The 22,074-nt window shown below is 44.4% G+C and overlaps 1 protein-coding gene across 7 annotated transcripts in view; it reads right to left on the minus strand.

Moving 5' to 3' along the window:
- RBFOX2 (RNA binding fox-1 homolog 2) overlaps positions 1 to 22,074 on the minus strand; it is a 251,899-nt gene that overhangs the window by 193,704 nt on the left and 36,121 nt on the right. For 5 of the 7 annotated variants that reach the window (XM_039486751.1, XM_039486794.1, XM_039486737.1 and 2 more), the window contains exon 2: positions 5,656 to 5,706. The exons of the other annotated variants lie outside the window; for them this stretch is intronic. In XM_039486751.1, the coding sequence (XP_039342685.1) occupies positions 5,656 to 5,706 (51 nt within the window). The remainder of the gene's footprint in view (positions 1 to 5,655; positions 5,707 to 22,074) is intronic. 7 annotated transcript variants of the gene reach the window in all.

Raw genomic sequence — 22,074 nt, forward strand, 5'->3', positions numbered from 1 at the left:
AAAGACATGTACAGGGGCCCCACAAAATCTAATAGCCCCAGGCCAACAAGAGAGTTAATCCGGCCCTATCCACGAGTCATGTCCAGCTCCAGGGGTCTACAAGTCATGTCCAGGGCCATCGGCCCTGCTGATCAACTCCTCCCTCTCCCTCCCAGTGCCTCCTGCATGCTGCAGAACAGCTATTCAGTGGCCTGCAGGAGGTGCTGGGAGGGAGGGGGAGGAGCAGGGATGGGGCGCACTCAGGGGAGGGGGCGGAAAGAGGCGGGAAAGGAGGCACGGGGTGGAGGGAGGGCAGGAAGAGGTGGGGCAGAGTCTGAGGCTGAGCGGGGGTTGAGCACCCCCAGAGAAGACTAAAAGCCAGCTTTTAAATCAAAACGAGGGTCTTTGGGTTGCTAAAGTTTGACAACCACTGGCATAGAGAATGAATTCCCTTTTCCCATGCATGTGGTTCCCCTTCAGATCAGCGATGAGGCACAACCATTAAGGACGTCTGTATTGCCACTACCTGCGCTGTTCTTTTCTGGACTGGGTGACTCATGTCTTTGGGCGACTGCACCAGTCACCCAAAGAACAAACCTACAATGCCTAGGAAACCTCACAGCCCTGCCCACCATGCTCCCCTTCCTCACAGCAACAGCTCAAACACAGCCCCTAACATAGCACTGTATGCTGCAACAGAAGCTTTTCCTTTTTCCCTTCACACAAATAAAGCTCTATCCAGTCCTGTGCCCTGGTGGACCAGCTACACACTCACCTACTCCTGTTGCTCCCATCATATCAAGCATAGGTGACTGCTCTGGCAGGAAAGGCCAGCAGGACTACAATGAAGCAAAGCACAGGGAGACCACAGGAGCAGCCCAGAGATTTAGCCATCATAAGCCAGACTGTAATATACTTGGCTGGTATTACTGAGATTGTGACAAATATGGCGTCCATAGAAATCCCTATTCTAATTTATTCAGTGCTGCATCTGATGACAGTAAGAGAGTTAAATACTTGGAGAGGAATTAGGATACACTCTGTACCGTAGACCTGAGTACTCTCACATTGCATCAGTGAGTATATCTACACTGCAATGTAAGCCCATGCTTGAGCCTGGCTAACCCCCCTTGCGTCTACACTGCAATTGCGCTAATCCAGGGCTCAGACCCAGGGTCCAACCTCAGGTCAAGCCAGGACCCAGGGTCCAATCCCTATTGCTTTGCAGTGTAGTTGCAGGTCCGCTTGACTCACGTGCTGGGAGTCAGCCAGAAGTAATCCACAATTCCATAAGAAAACTTCCTTAATCCTCTCTATCCCAACAACCTGCAATCCACTCTCCACACACACCTTGGCAAATGGCAGTAGTTTAGGTCAGTGTTAACCCATTCAGGTCTTATCACCGATCTGCAAACAAACTCCTGGGTTTGCAATGGAGAACAAACCGATCAAGCCTTTCGTAAAGTGAGCGGCTTCCTGGTAACGTGTGTGTGTGTGTGTGTGTGTGTGTGTGTGTGTGTGTGTGTGTGTGTGTGTGTGTGTGTGTGTGTGTGTGTGTGTGTGTGTGTGTGTGTGTGTGTGAGAGAGAGAGAGAGAGAGAGAGAGAGAGAGAGAGAGAGAGACACCATGCACTGCATTTCTAGGGCCACATTTTGGGGACTAGGGACTCTGGGATATAGTTACTTTGACTCAGGTCTGCACACTGCAGTGTGGATGCCAGAACCCTGGGTTCAAACATAATGATCAGAAAATTCTTAACCTAGGGTTAAAAATACAATGCAGATGCTCAAGCCCAGGGTTCCCAGACACAGGTCAGCTGACTCGAATTCCACTAACATTTCAGCACACGTACCCAGTGAGGCCTTGAACAGTTACCTGGAAGGGAGGAAGGCGGAAAGGGGACAAAACCAAAACATTCAAGAATGTATGGATAAGGTTTATCCACTAGGTGGTGTAAAGACAACAGTGAAAGGTTTGCAGATGTCCATTAATGGCATTTACAATTCCAAGGCGTGAAAAGGGCATACAGGAAGCAATGGAAGAAAGGTTGAGTTATCCCTGAGCACTTTTATCCAGAAAGTAAAATTTAGTTTTGCCATTTCTGCTAAAAAAAAATGACTTGGTAAGAAAACAGCACAGTTCTTAGAGTGAAATAAATGTGACATGTCAGAAAAGAGTTAGCTATTCAGCTTTTAAACACTAAGGCCTGGCTACATAAAGGTATTTAGGCACCTAACTCCCAGACTTATGCTCCACTACGATCTACAAAACTCCTGCCTGGCTGCTGCTGAACCCTGTATCACAAAAGTTTATGCCCAAATAAATCTGTTAGTCTTTAAGGTGCCACCGGACTCCTCGTTGGTTTTGTGAACTCTGCAAGCACCTAAACTCTTTTGCACCTAAGTTTTTGAAGTAAAAGTTCAGCATTGCAATACCCAAATCCCTCTGTGGCTCCAAGCCTAAATCACCAGTTCAAATCCAGCTCAGTCAGAGTGCGGGGAGAAATCTCATTCAACAGACCAAATTGCTGTTTCTGCATCTCATAATTACTTTAGCATGGAGCCTGAATTACTAAACATAACCTCCCTCACCCTGAACTGCAAAGAACCAGGTGATAGATTGCACACCGCCATCTCTACAATACCAGACCCAGCCTGTGGCTACAGAGGACTTTGCTCTCTGCTGCTATCAGATTAGAGGCTCCCAATCAGATTAGCTAAAAGCTTGAAATCCCATTAGTGAAAGCCAGGTCTGAATTTCATCTGCCTCAGAGCCAAAAGTGAGACTAAGAAAAAACCCTAACAGATCAAGCAATAGCAAAGAGCAAATATGGAAGGAAAATCATTTTACAGAGAGATTTACTAAAGTGAAAACATGACGGCTAAAAACTGAGGTTGCTTGGCCTGCCAGGAAACCTCCATGAAGTAACTTGCCATCTAAAATGCCTATACACACGGGCTAGTATGTTGATACCTGTGCTCACCTTCATGGAGGGGCCATGATGGTGCTGCATAGAGTTGCCAGCATGTACACTGATCCATTGGCTCCCGTGCCCACCTGGAGTGTCCCCATGATCTATCAGGGTAAAGCGGCGATAGCCGGGCCTATGATTAAGTGATGCTGTTTGTTCACAATTTCAGCCCGTGCATAGTGTCCATGGCCTCACAGGGTATACGGTATTTGCACCTGGTTCACATTTTTTGTTTGTCCCAATGGATCCTTTGAATAATTCTGTCCTGCACAATGGGGATTTGCATATGTCTCATGAGGGCCAAGGATTAGTTTCACAGTTGCCAATCACATGGTATAGTCTCACCAACCTCTCTCCCAAGCTGCTGCCAGACTTACTCTGGGCCCAAGCTACAATGAACACTATCCTCCTTTGGGTGACCGTTCTTGAGGAAGTTCTTTGATTTGAGTCTGATTATTTATTCAATAACTCATTTTAATTTGTTGCATGATTGATTTTCTGTTCTTGTTTTGTTGGTGTGTCACTCGCCTTAAAAAAAAAAACCCCAGCCACTGTGAAACTTACTACATTTCACTAAGATATTAAATGTCGCATTGCCATTACTATTACCCTTGCCCTCTCCCTTCCTGCCCCACCCCTTGTGTTCTATACCCACTGTCACACCCTGACCTTATTTAGATTATAAGCATGTTGGAGCAGAGGCACTCATCCTGCATTTGTACAGTGCTTAGCACACCGGATCTCCGTCTTGACTGGGGCATCTGGGAGCTACTGTCTTATACATAAATAATAATGCAGTTAAGAGATGGATTTGATTGCCAGGGCACCCATCAGGAAAGTGTGTACAATAGGGCATATGCATGCCTACACTGGCTGCTGAACAGCAACTGATTTTGGTCCTTTGTTTTTCAGGCAAATCATCACAAGGTTTAAACATGCTCAGGTTACAAAAGCTGTAGTTTGTATTTTATTTTTGTGCGTCTCCCATTGCTGTCCCTGGGTGCAGAGTGAGGGAGAACATTCAAGACTGTTCATATAGCGTCCCAGGTGCTCTCAGGATGGCCTTGAATGGCAGGAGTTGGAAGACAGGACGGAGCATAGCTGAGAGCGGATGAGTACCAATGCAAGTGTTCTCAGCCCCACATGCAGCCAAAAGAAGAGTTGCATGATGGATGACAGAGCCAGTATTCTGAACAGTCAAATCTGATACTAAATGGTGGGGCCAGGAGCATTGTAACACTGCACTGGCAGAACTAACTCAGCCATTGTAGCTATAACACTTATATTTTCTGTCCATGTCTCTACAATAATGTAGAGAAACCCAGTGTAGGATTCAATGGTGGCAAGGCTTGTAATCGTACTTGCTCTCAGCCAGGGTCTTGATAGTTAAAATAAGGCATACAGGTGGCTGCAATGCCAAACTACTGTAGCACAGACAAGGCTTTTCTTTTTGCAGTATAGCTGGGAACCCCCTAACTGGTATGGCTGGTCCACCTGTTTTTTCCAGCACTTTGTGCAGTAGGAGATCACAGACTATGCAGCGCCACAGGCTCTGGTGCGCCACTCTATATGCCCTTGCTCTGGTCACCCAACCCAATCCCCTCACCCCCATGGAACCACTATGGAATAATTTTCCAAATTCCCTTGGAATGCACAGATACAAACAGTTCAGCATCATGGCAAGCATGGATACAAATTCATCACATGAATGTGGTGTCCCTACAACAGGGTTAGGGAGGTTTTTTGTTTGTTTGGGGGAGAGGGGGTTAGTGCAACACAACTGTGTTTGTTGAAAGAAAACCAGAGCATGTGACACTGGATACAAACATAGCCGTACTTCTACTGTGCATGTGTCCATACTCCTTGCTTAGGTCTCTCAAAAATCTCCATAAAATTCAATTCCAGTGTTAGAATAAAGGTTTCAGACAAGCTTCAGGACTTCTTCCTGGACAGTGTTGACTTGTAAGCTGCAACAGGCAAAGGGTGACAAATATCCTCACAATGGAAAGGTAGAAAGATAATTTATGATGGCCCTCTCCTCCCCTGCTCTACACAGGCTCATCAGCTGGCGTTTCCTACCTTCTGTGGAATGGGAAGGGGATGTTGCGATGACGGCTTCAATAGACCGAACCATATCATCTTTACTACTTTAAAATTAAAATATCCTCAATTGGCGGATGGGGCATGGGTCCTGCAGGACTCAAAAAGCACCAAGGCAAATTCATAAGAGCCAGAAGCAACCCATCCTGGGCCACATTGTTCTCCGCTCCAGCAGCACTGCAAGGGAAGATACCTCTTAGACAAAAACTGTTTCTCATCTCTCCTCAGCTGCTAGAGTTACAGCAATAAGAACAAAACAGACCAAAAAGAGTTCACGGACGGAACGTCTACACTGAGTAAAACTGAGGAGACAGAGTGGGTATTTGGGATTTAGATCTGAAGTCCAGTTTAAAGAATAGCCATGGGTGAGGAAATTTTTTAATGAGAACCAGAGGGATCACATTCAACCCCTCATCATGCACGCAGCCACATTCCATATGTGGCATGGCCAAAAAATGTGTTTAATTTACTGTATACCTCCGTAAGCGTTCAACCAGTGAAATAAAACAGTCTCCATTCCAAAACAAACATTGTTAGGAAGCCATCTGCCAGAACATCCACAAGCAGACACACACACACACAGTTTACTGTAATCAGACTCTTACTTGATTGTCCCTCGCAGGGTATCCATGATAACCTGAGGTCAGAGGCTCATTCTACAAGAGAACAGAAAAGGTGAATGCAACGACTGTAAGGAACAGAAACAAGGGGTTATAAGCCTACCCAAGTCCAGGTGGACAGAAGAAGTTGCAATGATTTGGGGAAAGAGACAATTAACATTAAAATTTCCTACTGACATCCTATTTTCTGTGAGAGTCAATGCACCTAAATCAGACTAATTTGCAACTACATATTCCAGAGTGCATGGAAGAAGAAAATACAGGCATGAAATAATCATAAGCTATTCCTACTTCATCTCCTGTGCGATGTGTCTATAGTTTTTGCTATTTTTCACAGGACCTTTTTTTTTTTTTTTTAAATGTCTTTTTCCATTGTAGAGATAGAACAATTACAGTGTAAACTTCTGTGTGCTGCTGCCCAGTTAACCCAGTCTTGGAGAAAACTTTCTCCATCTAAACAATGGCAGCAAAGGTGTGAACTCCTTCCTGCAAACCGTGCAACACTATGACATGTGAACATAATGTTAGACAGTTACAGTTTAAATTATAACCCTACTAAACTTGGGCAAAAATATTTCACGCACTCCCCAAAAGAACTAATATTCTAGATTCTCATCCCTCACCTCCAAATGTACTCATTGCTCATGCTACTTCCTACCTCAGCAATTCTGTCACACTGCTTTGACTAGAAGGATATGCGAGTTTTCTCCATCCTATTCATCCTTGGAATTTCTTATAATTTCCCAGCATCTCTCCTATTCTAGCAATTACAGCGGAGATGAAGTGAACATATCAATGTTTTTTTCGTTTTTTTTTTTTTTTAACTCTTCCTGGAGATAGGAAGAGAATCTCTCCCACATTTGCAAATTCAAATCGGGGGAGAAATTAGGCAGTTTCACCATACACGCACCCCTTTTCTTTGACAAGGTTAGGGTAGGGAGTGAGTAAAACTGAATAGGATTGCTTCAGTTTCATTCATTCTGCTGCTGCTCCCTCCTCCAGGGCAGATGGGTGAAGAGTTGTATGCAAAAGTTATAAAATGCTGGTGGATGAAGGAAGTAGCAATCCCATACTCCTGCATAGAGTTTGTTTTTAAACTGTTGCTACACACAGCAGTAGGTATTGTTTGGCAAGGGGGTGTTCTGGAGTCTTAACAAGCTCTGCATGTTATCCCAGCTGTTTGTTCCTCGAGGAAAAACTAGGCAAAGCTGACCAGACCCAAATTGTTGAAAGCAAATCTGTGCCAAGACTGCTGTTTCTGCCAGTAGTTGAATTGTTGGAAACAGCTGGAAGTTAGATAGAGACACTTTAAAGACAACTGCTTCGTGGCAGAAGGTGCTGTATTACTTCCATTACACATCATGACTATCATTACTATTTTAAATAAATAATTAATCGCGCTGTTGAACGACAATAGAATATCATTTATTTTAAATATTTTGGATGTTTTCTACATTTTCAAATATTAATTTCAATTACAACACAGAATACAAAGTGTACAGTGCTCACTTTATATTTATTTTTATTACAAATATTTGCACTGTAAAAAAATAATTTGTAATTTTCAATTCACCTCATACAAGTACCATAGTGCAATCTCTTTATCATGAAAGTTGAACTACAAATGTAGAATTATGTACAAAAAAAGCCTGCATTCAAAAATAAAACAATGTAAAACTTGAGAGCCTACAAGTCCATTCAGTCCTACTTCTTGGTCAGCGAATCACTCCGACAAATAAGGTTGGTTACAATTTGCAGGAAATAATGCTGTCTGCGTTTTGTTTACAATGTTACCTGAAAGTGAGAACAGGCATTCGCATGGCACTGTTGTAGCTGGCATTACAAGATATTTACGTGCCAGATGCACTAAAGCAGAGGTTCTCCAACTGTGGTCCGTGGACCACTGCTCCATTCAGGTGGTCCACGGATAGTTCCCTCTAAGGTGCGCACCTGGGCAGCCACGCACAAGAGAATGAAGGGCCACCCACCTAATTAGTGGAGCTGCGCAGGTGTGGCTCCACTAATTAGGTGCCTGGCCCCTGAGAAGACTCACATGTAAGGTGAGGTGGTGGCCTTGTGGGGGAATAGGAGGTAGGTGGGAGGGAGCAGTGAGGTGAAAAGAGGGGATGGGGGGAATCTGGAACATGCAGGGCTGTGGCAGCCAGAGAAAGAAGCGATTTTCCCCAGCTCCAGGGATGCGGCTGCCAGGGAGAGACTCCCTCCTCCTCCTCCTCCTCAACCCCGGCTCAGGAGCTGCCACAGCAGGGGAGAGAGGGAGACACACCTCCCCTTCTCAGCCCCGGCTTGGTGGCTGCCGCAGTGAGGGAGAGAGGGCACATCCATTGCATTAGAAAGGTAAGACTACTGATATTAAAATATGAGTTGTGTGTTTTTATTTGCAAAAAAAAAAAAAGTTTGAGAACCACTGTGTTAAAAATTCATATGTCCCTTCATGCTTCAACCATCATTCCAGAGGACGTGTCCATGCTGATGATGGGTTTTGCTCAATAACGATCCAAAGCAGTGCAGACTGACGCATGCTCATTTTCATCATCTGACTCAGATGCCACCAGCAAAAGGCTGATTTTCTTTTTTGGTGGTTTGGGTTCTATAGTTTCCCCATAACAGCGTTGCTCTTTTAAGACTTCTGAAAGCATGCTCCACACCTTGTCCCTCTCAGATTTTGGACGGCACGTCAGATTCTTAAACCTTGGGTCGAGTGCTGTAGCTATTTTTAGAAATCTCACATCTTTAGAAAGCTTGCATTGGTACCTTCTTTGCAGTTTGTCAAATCTGCTGTGAAAGTGTACTTAAAACGGACATGTGCTGGGTCATCATCCGAGACTGCTATAACATGAAATATATGCAGAATGCAAGTAAAACAGAGCAGGAGACATACAGTTGTCCCCCCCAAGGAATACAGTCACAAATTTAATTGACGCCTTATTTTTTTAACGAGCATCATCAGCATGGAAGCATGTCCTCTGGAATGGTGGCCAAAGCGTGAAGGGGCATATGACTGTTTAGCATATCTAGCATGTAAATACCTTGCAATGCCGGCTACAAAAGCAACATGTGAATGCCTGTTCTTACTTTCAGGTGACATTGTAAATAAGAATCAGGCAGCAGTATCTCCCGTCAACGTAAACAAACATATTTGTCTTAGCAACTTGCAGAATAAGTAGTAGGACTGAGTGGACTTGTAGGCTCTAAAGTTTTACACTGTTTTGTTTTTGAGTGCAGTTATTTAACCAAAAAAAAATCTGCATTTATAAGTTACACTTTCATGATAAAGAGATTGCACTTCAGTACTTGTATAAGGTGAACTGAAAAATACTATTTATTTTGTTTACAGTGCATATATTTGTAATCAGAAATAATAATATAAAGTGAGCACTGTGCAATTTGTATTCTGTGTCATAATTGAAATCAATATTGAAAATGTAGAAAAACCTCCAAAAATACTTAATAAAATGTCAATTGGTATTCTATTGTTATAAGTGCAATTAATCGCAATTGATTTTTTGAGTTAATCACGTGAGTTAACTGCAATTAATTGACAGCCCTACTTTTTATTTGAAAATTTTCTTCAATTTTTATGGATTTTTATTTTTACAGTTGCTGGAAATTAAGGAGCAGGAGTGGGGTTAGAACAGCACTGACAGCAGGACTGCAGAGGGCTCTGGGAGGTTCCCTGCACAACTGAAGGACCCAAGACATAAGGGTGCAAGGTGTGGAGGAGGATGCGGTTCTAGCCCAGAAGAGTAGAGCCCTCACCTCAGGCCAGGACTGCAAGGAGGAGGACCAGCAGTATCCAGTGGCCAGGGACTCAATAGTTCCGGCCCAGGGACAGCTTCCACACTGATGGCTGGTAAGCAGAGCTGTGACAGCAGAGCTGCAGAGGGCTACTTGCACGTCTGTGGGGCTGGTGGCACCTGATCCCTGCAAGTGCAAGGTATGGGGAAGGCTGCAGTCCTGACATGACAGAGCAAAGACCCACACAGGCAGGGCTGTCAAGAGGACAACGACGAGCCATTCAGGAGCTGGGTGGCCTCCCTCACAGCTGGGGGCTTGTCCTCCTTCTGCTGGTCCTGGCCACGGCTTTCCCCACACTTTGCATCTGCAGGGATTGGGTGTCACCAGCCCTCTGCAGCCCTACTGTCACAGGAATGAGGGAGCAGATCTATGACAGCAGGCTGCAGAGGGCTCCCTGCACTGCAAGAGGGCCGGTAACACGCAATCCCTGCAGGCACAATGGGGTTGGAGGCTGCACTCCCACTGTTACAGCTGGCTACTTTTTTAGTCAATTTCAATGTGTCAGCTGAAATCGACATTTACCATTTAAATTGAATCCTGCCGAGCCTACACTCAAGTCAATATGTGATGTAGTTGTGAAAACAGCAAATATCAATTTGGAGTAGATGTAATACATGGGAGGTAAATGTCCCGCTGTACTGGGCACTGGTGAGGCCTCAGCTGGGGTACTGTGTCCAGTTATGGGTTCCACAGTTTAGGACAGATGTGGACAAACCGGAGAGAGTCCAGAGAAAAGCAACAAAAAATGATAAAAGGTTTACAAAACCTGACCTATGAAGAAAGATTACAAAAGCTGGGCATGTTTAGTCTTGAGAAAAGAAGACCGAGGAGACACCTGATCACATATGTTAAGGACCGTTATAAAACTAAGACAATGATCAATTGTTCTCCATGACCACAAAAGGTCGGACAAGAAATTAATGGTTTAATTGCTGCCAGGGAAATTTAGAAAGTTTTTCCTAATATCTCACCTAACTAGAAGGATAGTTAAGTACTGGAATTGGTTGCCAAGGCAGGTTGTGGAATCTCAGTCATTGGAGGCATGCAAGAACAGCTAAGACAAACACCTTTGAGAAATGGTCTAGGTTTATTTGGCCTTGCCTCAGCATGCGGGAGGTGGAGTAGGTCAGTGTTTCTCAACTTTTTTGATACCAGGGACTGACTCGCTGTCTTCCTAAACTGTGTCAGGGAGATCTCAGGGACCAGCTCTAGTCCACAGACTGGTCATTGAGGAACACTGGACTAGGCGACCTCTCAAGGTTCCTTCCAGCTCTACAATTCTTGTATGCTATGATTAATAATGGAATAATAGACTCTTCAAACTACCCATATTAATAAATATTAGGCTGTTTTTGAAGAAAGTAGGTGCAACTAAACAAAATTATCAAGGGTTGCTGTATTTAATTGTTATGGTTATAGGCAGAGCCATATCAATAGCTGAGGACATTCAAAATATCACCATGACACTTGTGGAAGCCAGAGAGAAGATATTTGCTGCTGTCAAGGCAAGAGACATGAATGAGATTTCAGCAGCAGTAGAGTCAATGTTGCAGATGTGTTGCATTTTTATAGCTCTTCATTGTCAAAGGGTGTTAGAAATATTGACTACATTCTCATAGCACTTTGGAAAGTAGAAAGATTGGCAGACACAGAAGATGAAGGAAGGAAAGGGCAGGACGATAGACAACTCCAATGTGATAAGTATCAGAGGGGTAGCCGTGTTAGACTGGATCTGTAAAAGCAGCAAAGAATCCTGTGGCACCTTATAGACTAACAGACGTTTTGGAGCATGAGCTTTCGTGGGTGAATACCCACTTCGTGGTACTTGCATCCGACGAAGTGGGTATTCACCCATGAAAGCTCATGCTCCAAAACGTCTGTTAGTCTATAAGGTGCCACAGGATTCTTTGCTGCTTTTCCAATGTGATAGGCAGTGGAGGCAAATGGGATGTACAAGTCAAGGAAAGAGGGGGAAAAACATTATTTGGAGGATGCACTTGTTCACATCAGACATTAACTAGAGGAATTACTTGGACAAGAGGCAGAAAGGGTAAACAGAGACCACTAGTTATATAAGATGAGAAATATGTATGCTCTGTATATGAGCAAAATAAAAGTGTTTGAGAGAAAGTAACCCAAAGTGAACACAGATTGGTTTGGCAGAGGCAGGGAAGAGAGCCAAAATTAAACTTTGTGGGACTTGTAAGCGAAAGGATTTTGATGCAGAAAAGTCATCTCCAGAAACAGAGTGGTTTGACAGTAGGAGCTACGTCAAGAGAGGAGGAAGTCAGTCAGAGATGGCTTGAGAGTTATGCGGCTGGTCCAGGATTCAAGACTGCACTGAGGTGAAGGAAAATGAGGAAGAAGGAAACCCATGCAACAAAAAGGTTACTATATGGTGAGAAGTTTCCATACTATGACTGAAGGGGGGGAAACCCACACAGACTGAACATAGTCAAGGATATTGTTGTACAATAAATGACTGAAGAAATGAGAAAAAGCTACGTTCTTAAGCAATATGCTGAAAAAGGAGGTTAGAGAGTGGGCAGCAGCTAGAGCATCAAGGTCACAGAAGGGTCAAAGATATCTTACTGCCTTTCTTACAGAAATGGTGCCATGTGGCACTGTACTATTTTCAAATTCCCTGCTGTGCATTTGTAGCTCTAATTGAACTTAACTCTCCAGGGGGAATGGGAAAGTGCCTGGGGAAAGCTGGCTCCTGCCAATAGTCTCTGGTGTCGCCAATTTTACAGGTCACTAATTGTGAATCTAGGAATGGCCATGCTGCATGATTATTCTGTACAGTTTGCCATCGTTGAGGACTATAAGAAGCAGGGAGTGAAAAGGTTAGAACAGGTTAAACTCCTATGACTGGAACAGAACAATCCAGTTAAACCACGTGGAGAGAAAATCCCTGTAGCAGATCCAAAGGAGAAGAGGAAGCAAAGACTTAATACAGAGCAAAATATACCTTACTGCCTACACCCAACACAACCTTTACGCCCTGCTTTACATCAGAGGATTTTGTTTTTGTTGTTTTTTGGTTTTGTTTCAATTTCCCCGTCTTGCTAGTACAAGTTCACTTCCACCAGCATTAGCAACTTAAGAGCTCTGGCACAGATGGCTCACAAACTCCCAACTCCATTTACAGCAACATGTCATCTAACCCAACTGGGAGCAAATCTAACTGAGACGGTGCTGAAAACGATGTTGGCAGTCAGACCACCCACACTATGGAGCTGAACCTTACTAACACTGATGGACATGAACCTGAGTTAGCAATGATGAAAATTTTAAAGAGCGGTCTCTAGACAAGACAAGTTTTAAACATGACTGATGGGACAAACTCAACATCAACTCCTCTAATGAAGTCCATTTACTCACATGTGTGATACATTAAACAACGTCCATGTGTGGGAGCCACATGGAAGAAGGACTCAGCTCAGGGGAAGCAGCCCCCCCGCTTCCCCACCCCACACACACACACACACGCACACACAGTCAGCATCCAAGATAGGAAATACCATAGTCCTCACACATACTGAAAGGTCCGATAGGTTCCCTTAATTTTCCTCTATAAAACAAAGAGAAATTAGAGACTGAAAAGATCTTAGTTTTCCTTTGTCCACCACTACGGTCAATACAGGATAGTTCCCTGGCAGTTAGTTGTAAAAGGAAGCAAGTGATGGGGTGCCAACCATTTCCCTTTAGATTGTTCAGTGGTTAACTAACAGACTTCAGTAGCAACTGGTTCTTGACCATCAGCCTAAATTTTTCCCTGCAGCTTGGGGACTGCAAACACATCATAGGAACTTAACCTGGTAAGCATGGAATATATTGTCCTAGCAATTTGGCCAATCGTTTCCCTAGCAATAGGAGAATCAATAACTGCTGAATTCAAGCTTTCATTTAAAATAAAGTTTCTAGTTTTTATGGTTACAAACAACCTCCCAAATGTGAATCAAAGACATGTTTCTTCACTAAGTCTGCAGCAAGACAGCACAGGTGGCTGAACTGCTGATGCTGCTAAGGAAAATGGAGAGAAAGTAACATAATTCTTGTCAATTTCTCAACTGCCCACATGGTTCTGAACAGCAGCAGAAAACCTGACAGGTGCAGTGGTCAGCCAATGAAATTAATAGGCGGCAGGTTTAAAAACAAACAAAAGGAAGTATTTCTTCACACAAAGCACAGTCAACTTGAGGAACTCACTGCCAGGGGATGTTGTGAAGGCCAAAACTATAACAGGGTTCAAAAAAGAACTAGAGGCCTTGGCGACACTTGCACATTATAGTGCAATAAAGCTGCCAAGAGCGCTCCACTTCACTCCCTGTCCACACTGTCAAGGCACGTAGAGCATTCTGATTCTGTGGTTGGAGCGCTCCTGGTACTCCATCTCCTGGAGAGGAATAACGTTTGTTGCGCTCTCGCTGGAGCGCCGCAGCGCCAGTGTGGACACCTAATGCGCTCTGATTGGCTTCCGGAAGTGTCCCACAATGCCTGTTCTACCCACTCTGGTCATCACTTTTGAACTCTGCTGCCCTGTCCTCAGGTGACCAAGCATCAGACCCGCCCTTTAAGTTCCCTGGGAATTTGGAAAATCCCCTTCCTGTTTGCTCAGCCAGGCATGGAATGCTTTCAGTGACTCTTTCCAGGTGGCCATGCCTCCACGCACCAGGCAATCCCCAGTATGGAGCAATGGCGAGGTGCTGGACCTCATCAGTGTTTGGGGGGAGGAAGCTGTGCAGTCCCAGCTGCGCTCCAGCCGTAGGAATTACGATACCTTCGGGCACCTATCAAGGGCCATGATGGACAGGGGCCATGACCGGGATGCTGTGCAGTGTCGGGTTAAAGTAAAGGACCTGCAAAATGCCTATCACAAAGCCCGCGAGGCAAACGGCCGCTCCATTGCTGTCCCCGTGACCTGCAAATTCTACAAAGAGCTGGACACGATACTTGGGGGCGATCCCACCTCCACTGCAACGACCACCATGGACACTTCCCATCCCAGCACAGCGGGGGAGGAGGAGGAGGAAAGCGCAAGCGATGGTAGTAAGGTGGGGGGAGACACCCCGGAATCCCTAGATGCATGCAGCCAGGAGTTCTTCTCGAGCCAGGAGGAAGGCAGCCAGTCGCGGCATCCGGTGCTTGGGGAAGGACAAACATCAGAGGAGATTCCTGGTAAGCGGCTTTCTTTTTGGGAAGGAAGTTTTTAGGTACGGGCTCTTTGGGCGAGGAGGGGGAACCATTGCTGCACACAGGCAAGCTGAATATGGGCCAGGGCAGAAGCTGCATTGTAGGAGAAGACCCTCCCTTGCTTCCCGGGTCACAGAAAGATATCTTCCGGGACGAACTCCTGTGGAGAATGTTGGGACAGTGTTCAGTATAGGTGCCCCCTGCAGCTGTTGGCTCTCCCCAAGGCACGGAAACCCAGAGGACAGTACAGCCATTAAACAATCAGTCCCCATGGACCCTGTGCTTACTCACCATTTCTGGGGCTCCCGTGGGTTGTGTGTGCTCGTTTTGGGACAGGCAAAGTATGGTTTTTTGTGATTGCCCTCCTTAAGTATGGGTGAATCATTGCTCTGTCTGGTGTGTACAATGCTGCCTCTGTTAAGTGTTGCATTTTGCCTGTATAGGTGCAACCTTGAGATCTCAGCCGTCATTCTTATCACCGGCCGACAGACTGAGAAGACTCAGGAAGAGGCCACGTAAAAGCAAAGACGACATGCTGCATGAAGTCATGCAGCAGTCTGTAAACGAGAATCGAAAGGCACAGAAGTGGAGGGAGAGCGAAAGGAGGATCCGCCAGGAAAACGCGACGCACCGGCAGCAAAGCACGGAACGGCTGATTAGCATAATGAAGCGCCAAGTGGACTCTATCCAGGCACTCGTCGCCATGCAGGCAGAACACTACCGCACTCGCCCCCCCTCCCCCGCAGCCCTTGTCCCAAAACTCTTCCCCTTGTGACCCCATGTCTTCTCCAACACACTTTCCCCAACATCCAGGTTCTTACCACCCCCAGCTGCCTCCTACACCCGTAGCCTCACCACTCACCCACGAAAACGACAACCCTTATCCACTGCACTCAACCCCCCACAACATGCCTTATAGCCATCCTGAAGTGCAGCACTCAGTGCACAGCACTCCAGACAGGATTCAAGAGTATGAAATCAGGACATACTCAAGCCTATGAGTGAACCAGTCCCCACCCTACCCCCTTGCCCTTTTGGTATTTCTGTGATATTTTTTTTTTCAATACATAAATTTTATTTTCAATAAATGGAGTTTTTTACTTTGAAAACATACTTTATTAGTGCATAAAGCAAAATATACCTTAGCCCAGGAAAGCAACGAGCACTGCAAGTGAGTGTACCAAACACAGCCACTGCACTTCACTCCCGTGCAGAGCACCAGACATTACTGGTGGCTTTCAGCCTCAAATTGCTCCTTCAAGGCATCCCTAATCCTTGCAGCCCCACGCTGGGCCCCTCTAATAGCCCTGCTCTCTGGCTGTGCAAATTCAGCCTCCAGGTGTTGAACCTCCAAGGCCCATGCCTGAGTGATGCTTTCACCCTTCCCTTCACAAATATTATGGAGGGTATGGCATGCGGATATAACTGCAGGGATGCTGTCTTCGGCCAAATCCAGCTTCCCATAAAGAGAGCGCCAGCAGCCCTTCAAATGGCCAAAAGCACACTCCACAGTCATTCAGCACTAGCTCAGCCTGTAGTTGATCCGTTCCTGGCTGCTGTCCAGGCTCCCTGTGTAGGGTCTCATGAGCCACAGCATTAAAGGGTAAGCAGGGTCTCCAAGGATCACAATGGGCATTTCGACTTCCCCTATGGTGATCCTCTGGTCTGGGGAAAAAGTCCCAGCTTGCAGCTTCTTGAATAGGCCAGTGTTCCAAAAGATGCATGTGTCATGCACCCTTCCGGGCCAGCCTGCGTTAAAGTCAATTAAATGACCACGGTGATCCACAAGCGCCAGGAGAACCATGGAGAAATACCCCTTTCAGTTAACGTACTCAGAGGCTAGGTGGGCTGGTGCCAGAATAGGAATATGCGTCCCATCTATCACCCCTCCGCAGTCAGGGAAACCCATTTGTTCAAAGCCAGCCACAATGTCATGCACGTTACTCAGAGTCACCGTTCTTCTGAGCAGGATACGATTAATGTGTTGATGCAAGTTTGCAGGGCCAATTCCAATCGTCGACTTTCCCACTCCAAACTGATTAGCGACCAATCGGTAGCTGTCTGGAGTTGCCAGCTTCCAGATTGCAATAGCCACCCGCTTCTCCACCGGCCGGGCAGCTCTCAATCTCGTGTCCTTGCGCCACAGGGTGGGGGCAAACTCAGCACACAGTCCCATGAAAGTGGCTTTTCTCATCCGAAAGTTCTGCAGCCACTGCTCGTCATCCCAGACTTGCAGGACGATGTGATCCCACCACTCAGTGCTTTTTTCCCCGAGCCCAAAAGTGGTGTTCCACGGTGGAGTGCATGTCCGTGAATGAGACACGCAATTTCATGTCGTATGCATTACTCGACTTGATATCATCGTCGGAATCCTCTCTGTCACTTTGGATCTTAAGAGTAACTCGACTGCCAAACAAGACGCACTGGTGAGACTCGTCAGCAAGTTCCGCAGCACTTTGGGCTCCATTCCTGCAGACCGAAAGGGAAGACAAAGTGCGCTCTGCACAGAAACTGTTGAAAGATGGTGCCAAATGTGGACGGACGTACAGGGATTGCTGGAATGGGAAGCGATGCATCACAGGGCGTTGCGACAGGATCCAAAATGCCCCACACCCCACCACCCCCTACCCACAAGCCACAGCACCAGAATGGGAAGAGGTGCTCTGTGGGATAGCTGCCCATAATGCACCGCTCCAAATGCCACTTCAAGTGCTGTGAATGTGGCCACGCCAGTGCGCTTGCAGCTGTCAGCATGGACAGACTGAAGCACTTTCCCTGGTGCACTCTCCGAAGGCGGGTTTAGATCTGCTCTACATCTACATCTGCAAGTGTAGCCATGGCCCTAGTGTTGCTGTTCTTATACCTTAAAGCATTAGAGAATCCACACAGGGCTTAATGCGCATAAATTAAAGCACATCTCTTCTCACCTTTAGCTGATTCATCCTAACTTTCTTGAGTGTTTTTGTGTAGACAAGCCCTGAATGCTGTTAGTTAGTCCCTGTTCCTGCTGTTGGTAAAGCTATCACCAGCACAGCAGCCAGATGACCCAGGGACAAGTACAGGACAGCAGTGGAATCCCAGAAGTCAGGAGAAAGAAAGTAAAAGATAAAGCTAACAGTTCCTTCCAGAAGCCAGAGGGGATTTTGAAATGGTAAGGCATTTTGAGCTTCAAATTTCTCAGGCACATACTAAACAAAGGTGGATATGAAAGATGAAGTACCTGAGCAGGATTCCAACACCACCCTCCTTACCAGCAGCTGACGGATGCACTGTCCTTTTATCTCACTGTTGCACTTCTCCCACTGCTTCAATCTCCAATCTTTCATATCAGTGGCCCTGTATTCAGTAGGAAAAAAGGCAAAACTGCACTGAAGATAGAGACGTAATATGCTGGATGAGGAAAAGGTGGTTTCTTATCATGTTAGCTAACTGAAGTAAAACACTAAGACAAGACAGTTTTAGTTTTACCACCAATTAGCAGGTCGAACACATTTGGAAACTACAAACTGCCTTGTCTTCCCTAGGATTTTATTTTGTGTTAGTTACCACATATTAGCTAACACGGTAAGAAAGCCCCTTTTTTCCTAGTGTGGATGCACCCGATGCATTAGGTCTGTCTTCACTGCTGTTTGCAACACCTTCCTATCTAGGATCATCTGTGAACACAACTAATGTAAAAGTAGTGTCTAAGGCTTAGCTACCAGATTACGCATGAAAAACTGAATTAAACTGGCTTTGAAACTGATCTCTATGGCACCTCAACTGGATACTTCCCCCAGTTTGATTTATGGTTCTTATTACCTCTGGCTATTAAGCTCCAATAACATCATGTATAGCGTGGTAAGCCTCCCTCTGGCTGTCTTCCCTCCTCCAGTTTCATTTGGTTCTGGGCTTTGGCCCATCAACAATCCTACAAACATCGTTTAATAGAAGACTTTCCATTTATTTGCCACCTCATTAGTGCACTAGCATGAACGTCTCTACCTACAGAGTTGTAGGCTATTGGAAATTATACCACTTCCTCCCCATCCCATCATTATTTTTACAGGCCGTAATTTGGATGTAAAAAGATAATTTTGGTCAGAGGTATCACACTTAGATATTAAAAATGCTGTGCCCACTGTCCTCTATTGCCCAGGATATATACTCCTGCCCATATGTATATACGTTTTCCCATTTGGTTATGTTAGTGGAGCTGTTTCTTTAGTTCACCAGGACGAGATGTCCAGAAATGCAGTCAAAGACCATAAGTTCTATTCCGCAGAGTCATGAATACGTGGTGAGCTGGCAATCACATTTTCCATGAACAGATGCAGTCTGGACTGTTACATCACCCTTTTTTCTTTTTAACCAGAAGAAAATCTTCATAAAAATACAGTGCATATACACACACTATACATTCAAAAACACTCAGGGCATTGACCCGACAAGTATTTATAAACAAATTCAAGATGATGTTTCCAAATGAAACATCTGGGGCCTTCCTGCATGACCGACTGCACTTCCTTGATGTTCCTGAAAAAAATACACACCCCCACAAACATCACAGTGGTGCCTGGGCTGGTGCATGAAATATGATGACATCACTCCCTCTTCCTTCCTGGAATTCTAAACCATGCTGTTCTCCCCTTGCACACAACTATCATCTCCATGGTAACCTCACCTCCTCCTGCTTCTTTAGTGGCCTCACAGAGCAGGATACAAGGTTTCCCGTTCGCCTCAAAAAATTATGCTTTCAACAAGAATCAGACCTAAATTTAGACATTTGGGATATGGTGTCTTGTAATTAAGGAAACAGCTCCATATTTCCCTCCTCCCCTCTGAATTGAGAAGAAATGGGACATGTCTATGGAATGTAAACAACTGGGATTGCCATAAATATCAGCCCTGAACACAAAATGGAAAATTCACCTCATCCTTTCTTGAATAAGATAAATTATTGCATGGGACAAAAAAACCACAAGGACACTGGTCACCTGAATTCTGAATCTCACCTAATTCCTACCACGCTTCGGGGATTACTTGAACATATGGAGGAAAGAAGTATTTTTTAAATTTCTTAAGGAACTAAGTCCTGCACTTCCCCACCCAGAAATACATATTTCCCTGAGCAGTACAATGAGATTGGAGTTTTATTTAGTTCCCAGGGAGCAAGGAAATATATCCTACTGAGAAGCAGTGCATATAAAGTGTTGGGGACACACATACAGATTGCCTGGTAAAACTACGACAGTGAGACTGCCACGTTCCCCTCCTCCCGCAAACACCAGCCCACAGCATGGATGCTGACTTTCAGTGCAGTCATGTATTTCCCTGTCATAAGCAAAATGCACATCTTTATAGTAGTAATGCAATATTCTATAGCCCAATACAACCTGTTACTCGCTACTCAGTCAAGTGGTTCTGTTCTACGTTACCATTAATGGACAAGGCACCAATTATAACCAAGTAAGAAAGTCCCTCAGATTGGTCAGAGCCTTACAGAACAGACAGTACACTAAAGAGAGACACACACCAAAGAGATATATTTTCAATTTGCAGGGCAGAGTCACAGCTCAAGCATGTTTTACTATCCAGTGAGATAGGAAAGGCAGCAAAAGACAAGAAGTGGAAGTGATGTAAGATTAATCAAAATAGCCTTCAGCCCTAATCAGAACGTCAATAATTTGGAGCAGTTAGCCAGACAAAACATGCACGGTACCCAGAAGCCATTAGTAAGACACGACATGCAAGCATCCACAGGGAGCTTTATTACTGTCTGATAAAGCAGTACTGAAATCAGACAAAGCTAGCTGGAGTTCATTGGTCCCAAACTTTTTGGTGTGGTTTTCTGGCCCGAAAGAACAGGTGTCACATCTTCACATTTCCCTGCCCTACCTGCACATTCCTTAATGTGTTCCCTTAACTCCCAGTTTGTCATGCTGATTTCTACCACAAATAGATCACAAATAAAGGAAGAAAGTTTATCATAAATGGAGATCATCATCTTAGAAGAATTAAAAGTGGTTTGAGGCACTTCACTTGCCCCTTAGTCCCTCTGAATTTTGTATGGTTTTACAATCACATTTTTCTATTTTAAAAAAAGTGTTTCTCAATATTTATCTTCAACTCCAATACCCATTCATTTGCCACAGTGGGAAATCTCACATAACCTGAAAGGGAATTAATTGACTGTACAACAGAAAAAGTGAAACTGACTACAGTGATGCCAAATGCACTATGTAAACAAACAGGAAAAAAAAGAACAAAAAAATGAATGTCTCTAATCTTTCAATTCCACTAGTAATCTCAAGTGTTAATAGTAACAACAGTAGGTAAAGTTTTAAACACAAGAGCAATGTTTAAAGTGAAAGTGCCCCTTTAAAATGAACATACATGGAAAGAGAACGAGAAATATAATTTTTAAAGAGAACCATGTGAAAGTCATGCTGTCATATGGTTGCAATTCATAAAGTGTAAAAAAGCCCAAAATGGATGAGAATGTAAAAATTGGATGGTAAAAGACCTCAAACTGCAGTGATGATAGAACGTCTTGACATTCTAAACAAAGAGCTCTCAACAATCCTTGTGTAGCCCTGCACAGGGCTATTTATTTTTTATCCCACTCCCACCTACAAAAACCTTAGATCCCACAAATCCTGCAAGAGAGACTGATGGATTCCCCCATGCTACTAAAACAAAAACGGTCAGTTGTTTTTTTTATTTATATATATATATGGAATTCAGACAATTTTTACCACTAAAAGAATAAAACAAATATTGCTTAAACCAGGTAAATAAAAACTTTAACTCCTCTTATAACAGATATCAAATCATTCTATCCCTCTCTTAAATTTAAGTATTAATACCTTTATTTAAAAAAAAAATGTTTTGCTTTATATTACTGAAATTCTATTTATGACAAACTGCTGTCGTGTATATCACAATGGTCAACACAAATTGCACCACAATTTTGCCTTAAAAGGCGCAGATTTTTTTAATGATTATAAAAAGGAAGTTGTTTAAAAAAAAAAAGGAATTTTTTAAATGGCTTAAGCCCCGTTTTTGGAACTTTGAAACATACTATTCAAATTATTTATATGTCAGGATTATTACTGCTTTTTGAAAAACATTTACCGGAAAACTGCTCACAGCACTTCCAGCAAACTGATACAACAGTGACAGTCTGCGTGTATGTGACGTTACAGAATAATAAAACCAATGAGTGTGATTCTCTGACCTGACCTGAGCCAGTGTACTACACCAGAATCGGAGCGAGGGAGATAAACATGTATAGGAAAGAGAAGCTCAAACAAAGTAATTAGCAATTTCTCAAATAAGGTACTCTTGGTAAACTAATGAGAGATTTAGCGTTTCCCCACAAATTACCACAGTCTGTATTTTTTGCCCACT

Source organism: Mauremys reevesii, linkage group 1 (genome assembly GCF_016161935.1).
Source record: "Mauremys reevesii isolate NIE-2019 linkage group 1, ASM1616193v1, whole genome shotgun sequence".
Lineage (NCBI taxonomy): Eukaryota > Metazoa > Chordata > Testudines > Geoemydidae > Mauremys > Mauremys reevesii.